Source organism: Vicugna pacos, chromosome 16 (assembly GCF_048564905.1).
Source record: "Vicugna pacos chromosome 16, VicPac4, whole genome shotgun sequence".
NCBI classification, from domain to species: Eukaryota; Metazoa; Chordata; class Mammalia; order Artiodactyla; family Camelidae; genus Vicugna; species Vicugna pacos.
Genome location: NC_133002.1, coordinates 57,375,042 through 57,396,705, shown reverse-complemented (window position 1 = coordinate 57,396,705; position 21,664 = coordinate 57,375,042). Strand labels below are relative to the sequence as shown.

At 49.9% G+C, this 21,664-nt stretch overlaps 1 protein-coding gene across 2 annotated transcripts; it reads right to left on the bottom strand.

The window, feature by feature from the left end:
* Positions 1-6,792: 6,792 nt before the first annotated feature.
* CD300A (CD300a molecule) lies at positions 6,793-21,661 on the bottom strand. Of its 2 annotated transcripts, XM_072939525.1 has the most exons (7): positions 21,343-21,661; positions 16,657-16,986; positions 15,893-16,049; positions 14,262-14,356; positions 10,270-10,307; positions 9,698-9,811; positions 6,793-8,907 (listed from the first exon to the last, which is right to left on the bottom strand). In XM_072939525.1, the coding sequence occupies exons 1-7, from the start codon at positions 21,401-21,403 to the stop codon at positions 8,773-8,775; spliced, it is 930 nt and encodes a 309-aa protein (XP_072795626.1). In that variant the 5' UTR covers positions 21,404-21,661; the 3' UTR covers positions 6,793-8,772. The 2 variants fall into 2 exon arrangements, with proteins under 2 accessions (XP_072795626.1, XP_072795627.1); XM_072939526.1 differs by lacking the exons at positions 6,793-8,907; positions 9,698-9,811; positions 10,270-10,307 and adding an exon at positions 12,976-13,953.
* Positions 21,662-21,664: the final 3 nt, after the last annotated feature.

The window sequence follows — 21,664 nt, the reverse complement described above, 5'->3', positions numbered from 1 at the left end:
CCGTGGCCGTAGAATCTAGTTTGCCCTCTGACAGTGACATCACCTCCCACCCATTAGTGATCATTTCCATAGAGGCCACCTGACCCCCAAGTTCATACAGGAGCTGGGGGGACTTGGTGTGTCTTCTGGTGCCTCGCCTGGTGATGAGCACTTCTCGTGGGCCCTTGACATGCTGGGATTTGCCACCCACACAAACCAGCAGTGAGGAAAAAAACACAGATTATACCACCAGGATAATAGAAAGCCGACACTCTCTCCCCATCTGGGTGCCGCAGGTGGCAGCTATAAGGATTTTCCAGTCTTTCCTCTATTGAATAACTCTCTTAAGCCCTTTAGACTCAAAAATAAACTTTTTAGACTAAAAAAAAAAAAACACCTTGGATTTGCGCATCATCTGACAAGACTGGGTCCATAAGGGACCCTAAGGAAGTCAGGGCTTGGCTATACCAGGAGGAGCGGACCCAATCCTGAATTCCAGGAGCAAAGGAACCCCGCAGTGGGAACATCCTTGTGGGGACGGTGGTCCTCGTGCTACCATTTCCCTCCCGGTGTCCCGTGTACAGTGAGGGCATAGACGTAAGCGCTTCTAGCAGGCTTCCCATTTTAAATTTCGAAAACACTTGAGCCCTCTCTCCGACGTTTGTTATTGGTGGCGATGAGCAGAAGGAGGAAGAGGAACGTTGCGAAGCAGGAACCTTCTTATCTTGTTATTTCCCCACCGCCCGGTGGGTGGACAGCACCTGGTGCCCCGTAGGCCGTTAATAAATGGATGGTAAAGAAAGGAATGAGGAAATGATAGAGAATGGCGTGGCTGTCAGCACGAGAGTGGGGCCTGACTCTGTGAGGACAAGTTAGCTTAAAATAAAACTCCACTTAATTTAAATTGGAGGGCAGGGAAAGAGGAAATTTAGAGAGACACATGGAATGTCTTCCAGGCCCAAAGGACCAAGGTCATGACGTGACTTCACTTTATTTTGTTTTGTTTTTTGGGGGGCAGGGAGGTAATTAGTTTTATTTATTATTATTTTTTTATTTAACTGGAGGTACTGGGGATCAAACCCATGACCTCATGCATGCCTAGCATGCGCTCTACCGCTGAGCTATACCCTCCCCCTTGACTTCACTTTAATAAGCCAAATGAACCCTCTAAACTAGAGGTTCTCAACCAGGGACAAGACAACGAGGAACATCTGGCAATGTCTGAGGCAATTTTGTTTGTCACAATAGGTGAGCATTTGGGGTGGGGGTACCATGGGCATCTCCTAGGTAGAGGCCAGGGATTCTGCCAAACATCCTACAACGTACGGGACAGCTCTTCACAACAAAGACTTATCTCATTCAAAATACCGGTAAACAAAACTAGACATTGAGTTACCACATGAGCAGGTAATTCAACCATAGGTGTAGACCCAAGAGAATTGAAAAGAAACATCTACATGAAACTTTGCACATGATAGTTCATAGCAGTATTATTCACAGTGATCAAAAGGTGTGAACAACCCAAATGTCCATTAATTGATGAATCAATAAAAATGTGGTCTATCCATATAATGGGATATGATGGAGTCACAGAAAAGAGCCAAGTACTGATGCACACTACAACGTGGATGAACCTTGAAAACGTTATGCTAAGTGAAAGAAGTCAAACATGAAAGGCCATATGTTGTATGATTCCATTTATATGACGTGTCCAGGATAGGTCAATCGGTAGAGACAGAAAGTAAATCAGTGGCTGCCAGGGGCTGAGGGAATGAAAGTGGGGGGAATGGGGAGTGATGCTGACGCGTACAGGGTTTCTTTTTGGAATAATGAAAATGTTCTGCAATTAGACAGAGGTGGTGATTGCACAACTTTGTGAACATGCTAAGAACCACTGAATTGTATGCTTTGGAAGGGGGAATTTTATAGTATGTGAATCGTACCTTAAATCACTCAAAAAAACCCTGAATACTGCAAATGTTGAGAAACTCTACTCTAAACAAAGAATGTGATGCCAGTAGCAGAATATTTGGAGATGGAACTGAAGGAATGAGGGGCATTTGAGGCCAGCCTGGCTGCAGAAGGAGGCGCCCCCGGTGCAGGGACACTAGAGGCAGCCCAAGCTTATGAGCTACTTTCTGCCTGTTCCATGATTCAGGCAACCTCCCAGTGGCTGAGACCGGAAACTGGAGAGAGGCACTGAAGCATGCCTGGACATGGGGGTCAAGGCATTCAGGTGCCTGGAAGGGAGCGTCTCCAAAATAAGTCTCTTGAGTTGAGTCATCATGGAGCCTGGACATCTCTGCTCGTCTGGATGGAGTCTGGGCTCTAGCTTTGCAGATGTGGACCAGACTGGGTAAATTCACCAAAGTGATGCAACAGGAGGAGACCTCTGAATGCTGTCTCTGCCTCATCTCCTAACTCCATCAGCCCCAAAAGCACTTGGGGGGATTGGTCCAACCAGATGAAACCAGGGTCTCCATGGCCCGCTTTCTGAAGCAGAATGACCCCCGAGGGGACCAGTGCATCCGCCCGTCTGCTGGGCTCCAAATCCTCACAGTCCTCCTTCCTCTCATCTCAGCATCACCCCCGTGTGTCCTCATTAAATCGCTCTGCTGACTCTAAAATTCACCAGCGAGGAGAAGAGCCCACAGAGGGAGGTCAGAAAGAATCGGCCTCGTTGTGGGCAGATGTGAGAAGAGGGAAAGGGAACTTACATCATGAGTCAGTGTTGATGTTTCATAACACACGCACGCACCGCATTCTAACAGCTCAAACCCCACTTCTACGTCATCCATCCCACCCGTCCTTACCACCAGCTCCGGCTGGTTTCCAAGCCTAGTCTCAAGCCTCCTTCACAGATGGAGGAATTCAGCACAAAGAATTGATTCAGGTCTCCTGAGAGCCGGGTCCAGAATCCAGGCTCTGCACAAACCGCGCGGACTCGGGTGCACGCCCTCACTTCCCTGGGCCTCAGCTTTTACATCTGTGAAAAGGATGCTGCGTGCTCGTTCCATCCCTGTCAGCCCCACCTTCCCGTAACTCTGAGCAAGTTACAGAATTCCCGCTTTCCGACACCCGGTCCAGGTCTCTTTAATCACTGACCAGGCTGCACTGTCTCTGCCAGTGACAATTTGAAATTGGAGGACTTGCCTCAGATATTTATAGGAAGAGTAGTTCCTTCTTTTTTTAAAAAAATTTTTTGTTTTTTCTGAGGTTGTAATTAGGTCTATTTCTTTATTTTTAAATTAATTTTTTAAATGGAGGTACTGGGGATTGAACCCAGGACCTTGTGCATGCTAAGCATGTGCTCTACCACTGAGCTGCACCCTCCCCCGAGAGTGGTTCCTTCTGAAGTCAACCCCTTAAAGCTCTGTCCCCAGGCTTGTGTTCTCCGGGCTGCTCCAGAGCACTGAGCATCTCTGCTTGTGTGGGTGGAGTCATGCACCAGGTGGATGGGATTCATGGGCTGGATTCATTGGGAGACTGCCGGGCAGCTGGGGTGTCAGGAGCAGCCTGGGACTCCAGCTGAAACGTGGCTCAGGCTGGAGGTGGCCAGAAGCCACGTGTCCCTCAGGAACTCACAGGGACTGCACATTCACGGTGACCATGATGGTTGCTGATGCCTACTGACGTGGCTTGGCACTGTGGTGGCCCCTGACCTGGTGTCCAGGTAAAAGTGAGAACTTCCCTGGTTCTGGGGTTAGAAGACTCTCACTCCCTCCTTCTCTAGCATTTTGGGAGAGTTCTAGACCTCAGCCTGGGTCCCTGTCCTCTCCCTCCTCTCCCACGGCTGGCTGCATCAGCGTAGCTGACAGAGGCTTCATATTAAAAGCCCTACACCTTTCAGAAGGAAAGTCACAAAGTCCCAGCCAAGTCCAGAGACTGTCCCTCCCTCACCCCCAGCTGATCTTGAGCCTCATTTAGGACTCTGTGCCCAATCCCTCCTGCCCTAGAGGCTCCCAGGTTTCCCCAGAGGAATTGATCTGGTAAGGTTGCAGATCCAACTAAATGCCCCCTTGGGTGGAATGCAGGTTCCCTGACAGGTGGGCGGGCGAGATGTTGGGGTCTGGGAGTTCTCAGGGGCCCCGGGCAGCGCCAAGCAGAAGCAGCTGCCTCCCCGTGAGGACGTCCCTTCCAGGTCCCTCTCCTGCGTGTTCTTTCAGCACAACGACGTCCAAGGAGGGGATGCGTGGAGGAACTGCAAAGCGGAGCAGGAGTTTCCCTGTCCTTTCCCCTGTGTCAGGCCCTTCGCCTTCTTAGCTGCACTGACCTGGAAAATACAGAATGCCTCCTGCATTGCTGGGCCAGCCCGAGCAAGCATGGCGGGCCTGGGAAGCAGGACATGTAATTCCAGATATGGCCACAAGGCGGAGACACACGGTTGTCCAGTCCCTACATTTTGGGATTACAGATGGTTCAGGAAAAGAATATGCATAGATGTAAACAGAATAACAAAGCAAATGTGGCTTTAAGATGAATCTGGTTAAGGGATATATTGGAGTTCTCTGTACTGTTTTCACAGTTTTTCTGTAAATTTGAAATGATTTCAAAATTAATTGTTTGTTTCCTAAGCACTAAGATTCCAGGAGTCCTGGACACAAGATTCAGATTTTCTAGCACCCGTATGAGTGGCATTTATCATTTCGGGTGACCTCTCTAGCCTGTGGCTTTCACGTAAAACGAAGAAGCCAATTGGTTTTCACTGCTGAAAAGTATTCCACTGTATGAATAAAATTTAGCTCACCCATTCCCCTAGAAAGAAAGAAGGAAAGAAAGAAAGAACATGGATTTTAGTAACATACTTTATTTATGCCAGTATATTATCTTTTCAACATGTGATCATGTATTAAGTTTGTAATGAGATATTCTACATTCTCTCTTAAGTGTATCAAATCCTCTTAGACTCACAGCCCACCTCAGCTGAGACTAGAGTATTTCAGAAGCTAGTACCCACCCGTGACCCGTGTCTGCCTCAATCTGGGCAGCAGGACTGCTGGTTCTCTGGGCAGCTCCAAGTCCAGCCCCAGCCCCAGCCCCACCAAGATCCCCCCCCTCCCCTGTCCTCCCCACCCCAGGCTACTCTTTTCTGGTCTGAGGCTGGCAAGCTTTCTTTTGATCCTCACTCTTCTCTCAAATCTCTGTTCAGGGTACATTGCTTCCTCTTCTAACAAAGGCTTGGTGGCTTGGGAACTACAAAGGCAGGCGGCTTTTATCCTCTGCTTTCTGCTGTGTCCTGGCTTCCCTGGAGCAGTGAGGGCAGCAAATCCAGTGGACGGAATGGATTGGAAGGAACTACAGAACCATATTGGCTAGCATTTCAAAACTATTTTCCCACTGCAAAGTATTTTTTCTTTAACTTTCTGTTCTGTGTCTGTGTGTGTGTGTTGTGGAGGGCGGGAGGGAGCAGGGAGCAGGGAACAGCTCCCTAGTAGGACAAAGATTTCCCCGCAACTCCTCCTGTTCCACCAGGAGGTGATCGTTCAGGGCCAACAGATGCTTCTTTTCAGGTCAAAGCTCTGACCCTTCAGCATCACTTGCTCGAACAGAAGAAGGATTAGCAGACGCCAGTTTAGGGAATCATGGCTTGACGTGGGGACTGGGGAGGAGAAGACCACGGGGCACAGACTGTCAACTCTCCGTGCGCAGGGAGAGTTTTATATCAGCTGCCCTTGTTATTATCGTGTTAGGTGATTTAAGGAACTTGCTGTATCATTTTATCTTCACCAAAACATATGAAGACTTAAAGGGTTATTTCCCCATTTTACAGATAAGAAAGCTGAAGGTCAGACATGTATATACGTTATATATCACATATATCATATATGTCATCAATAAGTAGATGCTGGGTTTATAAATAAGTAGGTGGGTAGAGACAGCAATGTTGCTGTATAGATATACACTATACGGTTAAATATCTCAAGGAAGAAATTTTAACATTATCTTTAAATGACTAAGGACAGGACTAGTAAGGACAATGATTTTCGCCATCTATTTTCCTATAAATGTTGAGTTTTCAGTCATGCAATATGGTGCCTAATTTTTAATAGATACAGTTTAAAATATGAACTCAAGTAAAATGTGAGCTGAGGCATTTCCTGACAAACTCCCTAGGGCAAATCTTTGTTCAGGGAAGACTGACCAGGCTGCCACTCTTCCTCATGCGATTATGATGTATGTCCGCCTGGAGCCCTGGAGGGAAGCTAGAAAAGCACATTTTTAAAAAATCTGGCTCGACAAAGATTGCCTTTCCCAATACCCTTTGGTATGCACAGCTTCCTGGAAGGAAGTTACATAAATGTGTGTAGATTACAAGACTTGTCTGTTTATGTCTTAAACCGCCCTGCAGAGGTCACTCTCTGATTGGAAAGAGGGTGCCTCTAGGGCTACTTTAGGTCAGGCTGGAGGGTGATTGAGCTGAATTCAGTTCACGTCAGCAGAGATTTTTGAGCGCTCACTCTGCACTGGATGCATGGCTAAGCTCTGGTCCACATTATAAGGTCCCTCAACACCCTTCACAACCACCTTTCAAACCCTCATTTTCAGGACTCCACGTTGCACAGATTTAGGGAACACCATTCAACACTGTGCTGTACGGGAAGGGTGCCACCTAGCGTCGTGCTGCAGATGAACGAATACTGACTTAATTAGAACATTGTAGGGGAGTTCCAAACCAGTGTCTCCTCCCTCTGGGTGGCTGGTGACGGTTTAGCAAACATCCCTGACAAAATAGGAAAAGATTCTGGGTTAGAGCGCTCTCTCAGTGTGGAATGTCATTCCCTGGAAGTAGCAGAAATCGCAACCACTAGTGACTTAAAGACATTCAAGTTTATTTGTCTCAACCAGCAATGGACTTGGATAGGGAGTAACGGCAAGAAGATACAACAATTATATTTATAATTATGCACTTAACGACAGACCATCAAAATACATGAAGCAAAACCTGACAGAATTGAAGGGGGTCGTAGACACGTCTACAGTAGTAGTTGGAGACATCAATACCCCTCTCTTAACAATGGGTAGAATGACCAGACAGGAGGTAAGCAAGGAAACAGAGGACTTAAACAGCACCATAAATCAACCAGATCTAACAGCCGTATACGGAACCATCAGTCCAGCCACAGCACACACACTCCTCTCAAGTGTACATGGGACATTTTCCAGGATAGACCATCTGTGAAGCCAGAAACTAAGTCTTACTAGATTTAAAAAGTTAGTTTCTTCTCTGACCACAACAGGATGAAGTTAGAAATAAATTTTAAAAGTATAACTGGATTCTCCTTTTTTTTTAATTTGGTGGGGGGTGGTAATTAAGTTTGTTTGTTTGTTTATAATGGCGGGACTGGGGATTGAACCCAGGACCTTGTGCGTGCTAGGCACGCACTCTACCACTGAGCTCTACCCTTCCCCCTCTCTTAATTGTTCTTAACTGCATTTTATTCATATTGAGGTGGGAGAAAAGCCACATTGGATGACTGGCCCAATTCATACTGTTTGGGCATTAATCATGATCCAAGAAAAAGGCAATCCACAGAATGAGAGAAAATATTTGCAAATCACATATCTGATAAGGATTAATATCCAGAATTCATAGACAACAAAAACTCAACAGCCACACACACATACACACACAAAACCTTCTCAATCTGAAAACCTGCAAAAGACTTGAATAGACAGTTCTTCAAAGAAGATACACAAAAGGCCAATAAACACACGAAACGGTGCTCGACCTCACTGCTCACTGGGGAAATGCAAATCAAAATTACCACTAGGATGGTTACTTTTTTAAAAAACAGAAAAAAACAAAGGTTGAAAAGGATGTGGAGAAATTGGAAACCCTTGTGCACTGTTGGTGGGAGTATAAGATGGTACAGACACTGCAGATAACAGCCCAGCAGTTCCTCAAAAATTAAAAATAGATCATCATATGATTCAGCAACTCTGTTTCTGGGTATCCACCCAAAAGAATGGAAAGCAGGGTCTCAAAGAGATACTTGTACTTCATGTTCATAACAGCGTTACTCACAACTAAAACGCAGAAGCGACCCAAGTGTCCGCTGATGGATGAATGGTTAAGCAAAATGTAATATATACATAAATGGAATATTATTCAGCCTTCTGAAGAAAGGATTTTTCTTTAAATACAAGATTGCCGACACAGAGCAGGCATTGTATAAATAATATTTTCTTCTCTCTTAAGATATTTTAAACTTTATTAATTTATTAACCTCATATTAAAAATGAACCTATCTCAGAGTCCAGAGAAACACGGTTCTGGAGCCTTGGGCAAGCCTCTCCTCTCTCTGGGTCTTGGTCTCCTTGTCTGTAAGATGAGGGGGACCCAGTCCTCAGGGCCTTTGCATTCTCCTGGCTCTTTGCCAGTGGGGACCACTCTGCAGGAACCCAGACATTTCCATGGGGCTGTGATGTACAAAGCTATTCATGGGTGTCACCCTGCATGAGTCCCATTGTTTCTCAGAGACCTCACGTGGGGCTGAGATCCTGCCCTCCTTCCCCAGAGCTGGGAAGAGGCAGAGAAAAGGGGAAAGACGCATCAGGAGCCAGTGGGACGGAAGGTTTCCCACAGGTCCTTCCAGAATCACATTCCCACTCGTCCTCAATGAAGCCAGCCTGGCTGATGGCGCACGAGGGTTGGCCCTCGGGAGCCCAGCTGCCTTGTTGGCCACCAGCAAGAGAAGCGGTGTTGGCGGATGTGGGTGAGGGCTGAGGGGCCAGCCCTAGGCTTCCTGTGCCCCACAGAGGCCTCCAGATGGCAAGGCTGGAGATGCAAGCTTATGTCTTCTTAACCAGGCTGTACACTGGCTCCTGCTTCTGGGGCCCCAGGGAGGATGTCCTGTCGGCCTTGGAATCCTGTCTTGGTGAGTCAAACACCACCGTGGTGTAGTGAAGACTTTCACCGGGGGGCCTCTGCAGAGACAGAGACAGGGGGGTCGGGGAAAGGTGGGGGGAGCACGAACCCCCAGCTTAGGCTGGAGGGTGGGGCACGCCAGAGGGGAACCCGGGGAGTCTCCGCTGGGAAGGAGGTGGCTCCACACTTCCCCACTGCCCTGTCCTCTTTCTCCCACAAGGACTGGGCTCCAAGATCCTGTCCACCCACCTGCTCCACCCCATCTGATCAAGACACAGCACAAAGTCCCCGGCACTAGAGCTGGGGGAGTCTCCGGGACCCACTTTGAGATCATTAGTCACCAAGTTAGAAAAACGGATGTGGCTGGTCCCAGGGCCATGTGTCTGATGTGGAAACCTTCTCCCTCATCTTCTCTGACAACTGACCCCTCAGCCGAAACTCTTCCACTAACGGGTCACGACCTTGGAGGGGTGGGCAGCCTCTTCCATTAGTTTACTTTACAATGACTGTGCCTAAGGGCTGACCTACAGGGGGTCATTGATACAAATCGGAGAAGTGGGGATCATACCAGAGACAATGGGACCAAAACAGTGAGAAGTCAGAGGTTTTAATGCTGGGTACGTGATATATAGTAGGGGCCTAATAAATGCTGTACTTTATTGACTATTGACTGCCACCTGCCATCCCAATAGCCCCTCATCTCCCACCCCCATCCCCAGCTACAAAGACACTGAGCTCGGCAGAATCTGCACTTGCCCCGTTCTCTGTGTGTCCTCGTCCTAGGGAAGCACAAGACCGGGGAGCCCGGGTCCCCCCTCCCCGTTACAGGAGCTGAGCCCCCGCACTCACCACCGTGCTGCACCCCACATCCTCTGCCTCCCAGGCAGGCTGCCGGGGCTCTGCCGGAGGGGGCCACGTCTGCAGCTCCACATTTGCATAGCAGGGCTCACTCTGCTCAGCAGCCTGGGGTGGGTAGGAGGTGCGGGGCTTGGTGGGTGTCCGCAGAGCCCCTCCGTGGTCCAGCCCAGAGAGGCCTCTATCCCTGCTTCTCTGCAAACATCTCCTTTCTCTCAGTGCTCTGGGTGCCCCAGCCCCAGCCCCAGCCTTCCCCCCCTCCCTCCCCTCACTCTGGTCCTCTCTGGGGAGTATCTGAATGGTCAGGTCAGCGGCTGGGCTGGGAGGACCCTCCCTCATTCCCCCTTCCCTGGGAAGGGAAGGGACTGGCCAGAACCCGTGGCAAGACCCAGTGACAGATCTCCCAGGCATCGTTCTTCCCGCTGTGGAGGAGCACCTCGCCCCATCCACGTAGGATCCATGCAGACCTCCACTGCCTGAGGGACACTTCAACCCCCCTGCTCCGCCAGCATCCTCTGCGCTTCCCCCCAGCCACCCGACACTCCTCCTGCCGGAGCCTTTCTTACCTGACTGGGGTTCTGGGGTGGTTCTGGATTCTTACCAGCTAAAGAGACAAGAGAAGAGTAAGGAGGTCGAATCCCAGAACAAGACGGGGATGGGGCACCCTGTGATCCACCTGGAGGAAGGCCTTGCCCTCGGACAAGTTCTGGGGACCTGTCACTTCAGGTCTGCAGCATGGTAGGAACTCAAGGGCTTGCTGAGTGGGTGAATTAGTGAATGAGGAAATAAATGAGTGAATAAACGAATGGGCAGGAAGGCTCCAGCCTGGGGAGAGGGGCCAAACAAACCTAGTCCTCAAAAGTCACTCAGAAAAATGTTTCTGGTGGGTGGGGAATAGCTCAGTGGTAGAGTGTGTGCTCAGCAGGCACGAGGTCCTGGGTTCGATCCCCAGTAGCTCTATTAAAAAAAAAAGTTCCCAGGTGAGAGAAGGCAAGAAAGGAAGGAAACTCATTTAAAAGGAGCTGTCTTCGTGATGAAAAAGCTTTGGAGATCTCTTTGACAGCAAAGTAAATATACTTGACACCACTGAACTGTAAACTTAAAAATGGTTCAGATGGTGAACTACTATATGCAAAATGGATAAACAACAAGGTCCCACTGTATAGCATGGGAAACTGTATTCCATAGCTCATGAAAACCTATAATGAAAAAGAATATATACATATATTTTTATATATATGTATAACTGAATCACTTTGCTGTACACCAGAAATTAACAACATTGCAAATCAACCATACTACAATTTTTAAAAATGGTTAAGATGGCAAATTTTATAGTATTTTAATGTATTTTTGCTGTAATTTAAAAAATGCAGATCTGCAGGCCCCACCCTAGATGTACTGAATCATAAATGCTGGGGTGGAGTGTTTTAACCAGTGTTTTAACAAGCCCTGAAGTTTTTTTAAAAGAAAAAAATGAAGGGACGTGTCCTTGCAGAGACCTAGAACTGCGTCAAACTACATGAAGTCACCAGGGTCATCTGCTCCGACTGCCTTCCTGGGGGTCTGTCCCTCCCAGATGGGAGGTCCCGGTAGCTCTGATGGATCACTGGTCAGGCCGCACAGCCTTTTGCTTCTGGCACCTGCAGTGTTGGTCTGCAGATGTCCTGCCTCTGAGCGCAGCTCTGTGCCTCGCTCCCCGGCCCTTTCGACCTGGAGCCCCAGGAGCTGGTGGCAAGCAGATGGTGCCCACGCAGCCAGAGTGCCCTTGCCGAGGGGCACAGCCAGGTGACTCTAGAGCCCACTCCATTAAACACTGCAGAGAAAGACACTGTCCACTCGGGGAGCCCCAAAGTCAAAGGTGAGACACCCACAGCCAGGAGACAAGAGACCTTGTACGACAGAAGTGTTTGCTGATCCCCGACAGTCAACACAACAGAACACGCCACTGGGCACTATAAGGTATGAACACGTTTTGTTCCAAATGCTGTCCCCCCGGCTCCACGCCCCCTCCCTCTCTTCGGCTGGGACAGGGGTTTTGATGGGAAGAAAGAAGGGGGCTGGTGAGGAGGACATGGAGTCCATCACTGAGGAAGGAAGGTGGCATTGAGGGAGCTGGGTGACAGCCAGCCAGCTGGGCAGGAAGCCCACTAAAGATGGAACCCAGTCTACCCTGGTCAAGACCGTGTCCCCCAGAGCCCAGCACCGGGCCTGGCACACAGCAGCAGTTCCGTCAGCTTTGCTGCGTGAGTGAGCGAGTGAATGACAAGACTGGGCTGAGGGGAAGAACCAGGAGTCGGGGGACAGGGCAGGCGTCAGGCTGAGGGGCAGGGACAGAGGCACGGGGAAGACAGCCCCAGACGCGCTCAGGACACAGGAGCTGGGACTCGCAAAGCAGGGGGAGCGACTGGCTGCTTGAACAGAAAGCCTTTCTCCTGTTAAACAAGGGTTAGTTCAACAAGCTGCAACCCACGCACACGAGTCAACCCGCAGTCAGGAATTTTTAGAACATCTATTAGCAGGGGAAATCATACAATCTGTGAAGTGCAAAAAAAAGAAAAAAGAAAAGGAAAATCTAAGTGGAATCACGGTATGCAGCAAACATTTTAAGAAATCAGATAAGCAAGAGACTTCGACGCAGCACAAACACCAGTGGTGAGCTTTCTCCGGCCGGTGGGAATTTCCATCATTATTATGGCGAATTTATTTCCTTCTTTGTGCCTCTACTTATTTTTCCAGTTTTTTGCAGCAGTCACACACCCCTCTTTTAGAAGGCGGGGCATGGGGAACTAATCAGGCGAAAGGGCGCCAAGGAGATGTCTGGGACCCACAGATCTGAAGCCGTCCAGGCTGGGGAAACCCCATGTGGGGGGCAGCGTGGCCTGAAGTTTAGGCAGAGTTTCCCGAACATGATACAGGAGAAGCAGATGGGGAAGAAGTGGGTTTTTTTTTTCTTTCCATCAACAAGCTCAAATACACTGAGTCTGATTTCTCTCCGAAAGGCCTGAGCTGCGCTGGAGGGGAGAGGCTGGGCCCCATGGGGTACTGGAGATGAGAGGGTAAGGCAGGGTCCCCCGACCCTGGCCGGCCCCAGTAGGGACCAACTCCCAGTTAGCAACCTCCAGTCTCACTGCAGCCTTGAAAGGCTCAGCTTCCATAACTATGAACAAACATTCTCCCAAGAGCCCTATGCGCATGGAATCAATAACTCTTAGAAAAGATCGGGTGGGAGGTGGGGGTGGGGGGGTCGGGGGTAGCTCAGTGGCAGAGTGCATGCTAAGCATGCACGAGGTCCTGGGTTCAATCCCCAGTATCACTGTTGAAAAAAATTAAAAATAGTGGGGAGGGTATAGCTCAGGGGTAGAGCATGTGCTTAGCATACACAAGGTCCTGGGTTCAATCTGCAGCATCTCCACTGACAAACAAATAAATAAATAAATGAACCTAATTACCCCCGCCCCTAAAATGAATAAACCTAATTACCTTCCCCTGCAAAAAAATTTAAAAATAAAATAAAATAAATAGCATCTTTGGGGGGAAAAAAAGGAACCCTTAGAACAGGAAGGAGACTTCCAGCTCACAGCCCACCCCAGGCAGATGGCTGCCCTCCTGTAGGTGGGCCTTGGGCCTCCAGCCAACAGCAAGCTCACAACTCCACTCCTCCCTCGGTTCCTCTTATTCAGTTAGTTCACTCAAGTGCTGATTGAGCGTCTACTCACTGAGCACCAGATAAGTGGCTAGGTGCATCCTCCAGGTTCCTCTCTTTAACCTGAGCTCAGAGGAGAGCGGCTGGACTGCAGGCTGCCTGGAGCTCCCTGGAGCTATTACATGCCACATTCATTCAACAAATACTGATTGTGTGCCATCTGGAGTCAGGGTCCCTGACCTTAAGAAGTTGCACGGGCTGGTGCGGAGGCAGGCAAGGAAGACAATCTGCTGTGAAAAGGGCTATGATGGTGGCGGTCCAGAGGACACCCAGGAGGGGCCCCCACGCTACTCTTTGGGGGCCAGGAGAAGGTCCCCGAGGAAAGGAAGTCCGAGAGCATCGCTTAGGGCCGACCAGGAGTGAGCTGGGGAAAGAGGGCGGGGCAGGCAACCCAGCTGCCCAGAGCAAACTCAGAAGGGGAGACTGAGGTCGTGGCTCTTGCCAAGTGATGAAAAGCTGGGAACGGCTGCCTTCCAGAGCGAACGGATGGCCAGAGGGGTAGGCAGAGCCAGACTGCAGAGGGCCTTGACTGTCCTATGGGGGCCTGGACTTCGGAGTGTGTGGGAGGTCACAGAAGGGTTTAGACAGAAGAAGGACATTGCTTCCTGAGCACCCACCCTAGGCCCACCGTGGGAAAAGCTTCTTTCCAAGAAGCCCCCTCCCATAGCTGGGATCTGCCACCCTAGGGACACTTCCTCTGGGGTCCGCCTCTAGGGTCACCCAGGATGTGTGGTCTCAGAGGATGCATCCAATGACCACTCCGGGGAACCAGGACACAGAGCCTCGAAGATAAGAGGGTGTGGGCAGAGCCTGGCCCTCCAGGGTGGGGAGTGGGGTATAGGAGTAACTCACCTTTGCTCTGTCTCTGAACCATTCTCCAGGCCAGCAATGAGATGCCCCCCAACAGGAGCAGCAGAACTGCTAACGAGGGCAGCAGCACTTGGAGCCTGGAGGGGAAAAGGGCGGGGTGGGTGGGGCGGCCAAGCATGCCTTCCCCTCTTTGCTTCCACAGATAGACTAGGTCACGTGGGAAAAAATGTAGACGGTATCAAGTCTCCCTCTGACACACCCCCACCAACCTAAATCCCCCCGCATACACACACAGTAGACCTAAGAACCTTCCCCACTACTATACATAAAAGAGATAGACAACAAGGACCTACTGTCTGGCACAGGGAACTACATATAAAAAAGAATCCAACTGGCCTTTGCCCCTGGCTCCTGGAAGGGAGGCTGTAAATCCTGGGAATTTTCCTAGTAACAGGAGTGTCTTTGCTATTCATAAGCCCCTTGGATTTGCCTGAGTTTTTGCTAAGAGATGGCGTGACTCAGGATGGGAGCTGGCCACCGGAAGGACCGACCATGTGATTGAAGATCTGGGGCTCTGAGCTAGCCTGACCTTCAGGGAAGTAGAGGGGGCTGGAGTTTGAAGTCATTCACGTGGGCGGTGATGCAGTCAATCGGGCTTGTGTAATGAACCTCAGCCGAAACTACAGACGCCAAGGCTGGGAGGAGCCTCCTGGTTGGTGAGCACATCAGTGTCCCAGGAGCGTGATGCCCCCCCGACTCCACTGGGAACGGGCACAGGAGCGCTGCATTCAGACCCTCCCAGACCCTGACCTGCGCGTCTCTTCATTTGGCTGGTCCTGACCTTTGTCCTCTGTGAGAAACCTATAATTTTAAGTATAGCACGTCTCTGCATTCTGAGTTATTGTAACAATGATCAACCCAAGGGGGGGGGGTCATGGGAACTCCCAACATTGTAGCCAGTTTGTCAGAAACGTAAGGGCCTGGGAATCCCCAGAGGGCGCTGGCGTCTGCAGCCAGGCTGTCTGACGGGACTGAGTCTTCTGGGTCTCAGGGGACCGAGGGTTCTGTGCTAACTGTGGGGAGTCAGTGCGAGAATCGACTTGCAGGACACCAGGTGTTGTCGGAATAGGGAGTCTGTGAACCCCAGAGGTGGTTTATGATAGCATGCATTTTTCTGGGGAGAGAATCTATAAATGTTGCCAGATTCTCCTGGGGTTTTGTGACCCCAAAAAAGGGTCAAGAATCACGAGTTTAGACGAGAGAGCCCACGACTTTGGAATCACACAAACTTGGGCTGGGAGCCCAGCCTGCCTCTGGTAGCTACATGGCCCTTACCCTCTCCGTTCACTTGCCTATAAAATGAGGGTAATAATGGTACAGGGTGTGAGGAACAAATGGGGACATCACGTGGGGCGTTTAGCCCGTGCCTAGTAGGCCACTCTCCTTCCATCCCCCTTCCCCAGCCTGTGCCCAGCCTGAGCCCTCTCTTGGAGCCCCGGGCAGGCCTAGCGTGGCCCCAACAACCCCAGTCAGGGGATCAGACCTGCTTCCAGCCTGGGTACAAAGAGAACCAGAGGCCCCCAGCCAACAGGGACCAGGCTGCCGACCCCAGATGGACCACCTGGCCAGAGGAGGAGGCTCACCTCTGGGACACGGGGACTAAGGCACCTTACCTCTGGTCCAGGACGGGCTGGGATTCCTCCTGGCTGCTGGCAATGTAAGTGGCACTCACTGTGGCCGGGGCGGTGGATGACAGAGCTGACATCCTGGTTGTGGTTGTTGAGGTCTTGGTTGTGGTAGGTGGGGTTGACATTGGTGCTGGTGTTGATGCTGTTGCAGAAACACAGATCAGACCCAGAGGTCTCTCTCTGACTCTCCCATCACTCACCAACACCTTTTTTGGTTGATTTCATACAAGATGCTTACTTGGAAAGGGGCCCCAGGACCCCTCCCAGGGGCCAAGTGAGCACTTCCAAAGGGGACAGGCACCGCCCCCAACAGTCCTGATTCCATCCTGTTGATGAAGCTAGGGTCCCCCTGAGAGCCCCAAAGTCACCTCCACCCCCAGACTCCAGCCATAGCCACAAGCTGCCAGTCAGAGACATCTGTCTCAACTGCAGATCGGACGGTCACCTGTCAGCGCTCGCTGTGTACTGGGCACCTTCACTACCCAGCACCCCCGCACCTTCCCCTGTGCAGGTCTGCCCGCAGAACGCCCTCCTCTCTCTCCTTTGCACGCTGCTCTCCCAGCCTCCCCTTCCCCTGGCTAGTACCCGCCCCGCCCATCGCTCCGGATTGAGGAGCGATGCCAGCTCCCTGACTCTCTCTCTTTCTCTCTCACACACAGAGTTTGCTCCAAGCCTCTGATCTGATTTCTGTCTTGGCTCTTCAGGTGACCCTGTTGCTGGTACAGGGGGCGTGGGTGTGCAGGGCTCACCTGGGAACACAGACACCTCAACCTCAGAGGTGAGGTCACGTGAAAATGATTTATCGATCCCACAACAGTATGTTCCCGCATCGTCCATTCTAAGGCTCTCCAAGGTCACTGTGAAGGTGAGGTTTGCAGGATGGTCCCTGATGGACACGCGGTCCTTCCTTACTTCTCTCTCTGACTTTGTGGTCTTCACTATGCTCCACGGTAAAAAATATGGGGATTTGCACCAGTATTTGATATGATCTATGAATTCCTTCTTATATCGACACTGCACGCTCAGCGATCCCCCGACGACGCCCGTCACTCTGCGGGGGCCTCTCAGGGACCAGCAGCCTGGAAAACACAGCCGAGTCCGGCTCCTCATCAGGTGGACCTGGGTCAGAGACGCCCTGGGGGTCACCCCCCAAAGTTCCCCATCTCACATCAGTCACCCCCATGTCAGCCAGACCACACCTGGGGTGTCCTCCCCTTCCCTCCAGCACCCCCCAGATTGTGATCACAGCAGCTCCTTCCTCCAGACCCAACCTCCTTTCCTTGCCTTTCCCACCCCTCACTGTCCAGGAAACCCCCACCTGGAAACTTGTCAGGACAGTTAGAATTCGCCTCCAAGCAGCCAGCTCTCCCTCCCCGAGGGCCACCACAGCCCTGAGCATCTCAGAGACCTGAAGAAGCCTCACACACCAGTCTGTTCCCACCAAGGGAAGACACACCACGGCAGGGAGACGGCTGCTAAATAGGTCACAAAAACACTGCACACGCTCGGCAAATTTTGTGGATAAAATAAATCATTCACACACACACAAATTTACTGATGACAACCTTCATTGCATCCTGGGGCTTACTTCAGTCTGCCCAGCTCCTGCAGACTTAATTTTCAAGAAAATTCATGTTTTCTTTCTCAGTTTTTCATCTGCTATTCTCCCAGGCGGTTCTCAGCTACTGAGCTGGGAGACTGAGTGGGGCGTGTGGTTAATGCTGGCCACCAGGCAGAGGGCCTGTCCCCTGCCCCTACACGCAGTTTGTGTGTGTACAGGTCCTCGCCAGCCCCCCAGATCGGGCCCCTAGATTGGTGGAGGGGGTGGTGTGGCTTGCTCTCTGTTCCTAGAGTTAGAATTCTATTCAATAAAATATATATATATATATACACAAAAAAAGGAAAGAATTCTTTTAATTTTACTTGCTTTTTTGGGTTCTTAAATCACTTGAAGATACTCAAATGTAAGCTCCAGGAAGACAGGGGCCTCCTTCTTAAATCTGCAATGTCTACAAGTGTGCAGCACATAGGCTGTCAACAAACATTTCGGCATGAGCACCTCTCCCACCCAGTGCAGCTCTCAGTCCACAGCAGCCCAAAGCTGATCACCGCGAGTTCCCACCACTCCCACTCCCAGGGGCCCATCAGGCATCCTTTCCCGGCCTGGGTGTGCAGATGCCCTACAGAGAAGACCTTATGTAGCCTTGTCACAGGTGTGACATTTCCTGAGATGCTCGGTGGCTCGTGACTTGTCAGCTGTGTGTCCTGGGGCAAGTTACTTAACCTCTCTGAGCTTCAGATACCTCATTTATAAAATGGTGATGATTGATAAGCCTCACATGACATTTGAGGGTGCGGAAAGAGATAATGGGCGTTAAATGCCTGGTAAATAATATTAGGTTGAACCGTATGAAGTTGCTGCTATTCAGCTGTTTTTGACCAAGAAAGTGGGAATCTCAGAAAATTCAATCTGATAAAAATAGATAATCCTCTGTCTAGCTGAATTAAGACATGAAAAGGTAAAATAAGCACAGAGATAGACAAAATTCAAAGAATCAGAGCTGGTCCTCTGCAGAAATTCTCTATGGTGAATGTGTAAATCTGGACGAAGGTGTGATTTTTCTAGAAACATAAAAATCACTAAAATTGACATGTACCAAGTGCTTAATAGATAACTGTCTGTCCCAGCTTTTCTTCATTCAAGATGCTGCTTCTGGTCCCCACATCCCGACTCTAGTCCTCACCTCTCCTTGACTGTATGTTGTCATGTTTCTTTGCCTGGCTCTTGGCTCCCCTCCCTGGTCTTAGGTGCCCCCCACCCCCACCTACACACCCAACCATCCGTCTCCAGGGTCTGACTTCCCTTTGCTCCATCTCTCTGTCTCCCTCTGTTTCTATCTCTCTGTCTCTCTCCCTGCATCTTTCTCCCTGTGTCTCTGTCTCTCCTTATCTCTCTCGGTCTCTCCCTCTGGGTCTGTCTGTCCCCTTCTCTCTCTGTCTCTCCTAACAAGATGTTCCTCTATTGTCCTAATGTTTTACTTAGGGATCGCAAAGTCTCATCCACTAAGTCCCAGATAAGCGAGAGAATCACCCAACACAGGGAGTCGGGAGAGGAACAAGCCCACACAGACCCAACCCAGGAGAAGAGAAACGAAAGCCAGCACAGAAATCAGTGAATTAGGAAACAGAAAACGGCAGAACTAGAATATACACTGAAAAGCTGATTTTTCTTTTGGGAGAAACAAACAGTGTAATAGACATTCTCGTGCGTTTAACCAAATCAAGAAAAAAAAAAAAAGACACACATATGCAATTAAAAAGGAAACTAGCCAGGATAATTTGCAAGTCTCTACAAATAAGTCTGGAAACTTGGACAAAACTGATGATTTCCTAGAAAAACATTAATGACCAATATTGACCCAAAATAGATTTTTTAAATAGATTTTTTACAAATGTAGGCCAATAGCAATGAATGTTAGCAAGGAGTCCTTTCTGGCTTTCCCTCCCTCGGATCAGCCCATCTCCCATTCTTGGGGATGTAGTTTTTCTTTTTTTAAGATTAATCTTTTAAACTCTTTCGCTACACACACACACACACAAAGTCCTTTCCTGGTGATGACTATGTGAAGCGATGTGGTAATTATTTCACAACGTACATGTGTGTCAAAACATCACGTTGTATACCTTACCTAAACACAGTTTTTATTTGTTAATTCTCTCTCAGTAAAGTTGGGAGGAAATGAAAAAAATAAAGAAGAAGTTCTTTTCCTTTTCTTTTTTAAGCAAAACCCAAACAGTTTCACAAAGTTAGTTCCTCAAAACCTTCAAGGACCAGATAATCCTAATTTTATTTAAACATTTGCAGAAAATAAAGAAATAGGAAAAACCTCCCTAATTCTTCTCATGAAGTCAGCGTAATATAGCAAGACTAAAATCTGGCCAAATCTCTTAACAGAATTCACCACTTTCAAAGCTCAAAGGAGAAAAAAAACAGCCATACTTCAGAGGTAATGCAGGCTCGGTTCCAGATCCCTGCAATCCAGGGAGTATCGGCGAGTCACACAAATTCTTTGGTTTCTCATATAAAAGTTATGTCTACACCATACTACAGTCTAGTAAGTGTGCAGCAGCATTATGTCGTTAAAAACAATGTACATCATTTGATGAAAAACTACTTTATCTCTGAAAAATGACAACCATCATCTGAGCCTTCAGTGAGTTATACCTTTTTGCTGGTGGAGAGTTTGAAATACTGCAAGAATTATCAAAATGTGGCAGAGAGACGTAGTGAGCAAATGCTGTTGGAAAAATGGCAGCGACAGACTTGCTCGACGTGGGGCTGCCACAAACCTTCAATTAAACCTTCAATTTGTAAAACACGTGGAATCTATGAAGCTTAATAAACCAAAGCGCAGTAAAACGAGCTACGCCTGTAATCGTCTCGACAGGTAATGAAAAAGCATCCGACACCGAATGATGTTTTTAAAAATGTGAACCGGTGCCCTCTTCGTGCTTAATGGAAACACTGGACGCCTGCCTAGCTGGGGACAAGACGGGAATGCCCACTGCCATTTCGGTCCTGGGCATCATTCTGGCCAAACCAGCCCATGATCGATGAGAGAAGAAAGCAGAGAAACAGCAAACCCTCCGTGCGGGCAGATCCCGTGAACACGCAAGGACACCTGAGAGGTCGGTAGAAGAATGAGGGGTGAGGGGATGTCTAGTTTCCAAATTATTACACCAAAAATCATAGCTTTTCTGTAGACAACTAGTAGGCAAACAGAATGGAATAAAAGATGCGATTTATAGGCAAAACAACCAAAAGAATTAGAGATGCTGTGAATACACCTAGCATGACTACAGATGCTGTAAATGCTCCTAGAGGGGCTGGAGAGAAATCTCCCCAGCATGTCTCCTCCTCCCGGTCCTGCAGGTGCTCTCCCTCCCCAACCTCCCCTCCCCCCACGGGAGTCTGCATGTCCCTTCCTTGGAGACTGGCCCCTTGAGCCTCCCTGGCTGTTCGTTCACCTCCATGTCCCTGAGACCAGGGTCTGCCCTGCCTGGTCCCCACGCTTCTTCCTCCTGGAACCCGTGAGCCAGGAGGGCACCTCTTGTCAAAGCACATGTCCCAGGTGCGCTCAGCAGTCCCCCTGCCACCCACTCTGGTGCAACCTGCCTCTTGCCCTCCTTCTTCTTGTGATAATTCAGCTGAAACCTCCCTGCAAAGCCCCTCCTCTGTGCCCACCTCTTTGCCCCACTGTGGCTCATCCAAGGTCAGGTGGATGCAGAAGGGGAGACCAACCCTCACTCCTGCCCGTCTGAGGATGCGGCCGCTGCGTCTGTCCATCTTCCGTGGTGGACAGAGCACACCCCATTCTGAGTTACTTGATACGCCCCCACCTGCCCCCCTGCCCCCTCCCCGGGCAGTCCCTCACCTGGGACCCAGAGAAGCAGCATGGCTGGGGGCAGACACAGGAGCCAGTCCCTCCAGGCCATCTCTCCAGCATGAAGGTCCCAGCTGCCCCCAAGGCTTCAGTCCCCCTCAAGGCGGGTCGTGCCTCGGGACTCCCACTTCTGCTTTTCCTCCGGCTTCGGGCTTCTTTGTTCAGCTCTGTTTTGGTTCTGTTTCTGGAGCTGGGGCAAAGACAGAGGTCACAGAGTGGGCAGAGCCAGCAGCAGCGCCTGAGACCCCCACCCCCGGCCGAGTCTCGGGTTCTGCAGGTAGAGCCAGTGAGGAGCCCCTCCCCGAGTCCCACC

Bases quoted from the DNA above. Each gene is read 5' to 3' on its own strand.
- CD300A (XM_072939525.1), bottom strand. From the start codon at position 21,403: ATGGCCTGGAGGGACTGGCTCCTGTGTCTGCCCCCAGCCATGCTGCTT. The intron at 16,987-21,342 runs GTGAGGGACTGC...TGTGTTTTCCAG, and splicing joins GCTGCTTCTCTGGGTCCCAG to GCTGCTGGTCCCTGAGAGGC. The intron at 8,908-9,697 runs GTGAGTGCGGGG...CTGTCTCTGCAG, and splicing joins ATGTGGGGTGCAGCACGGTG to AGGCCCCCCGGTGAAAGTCT.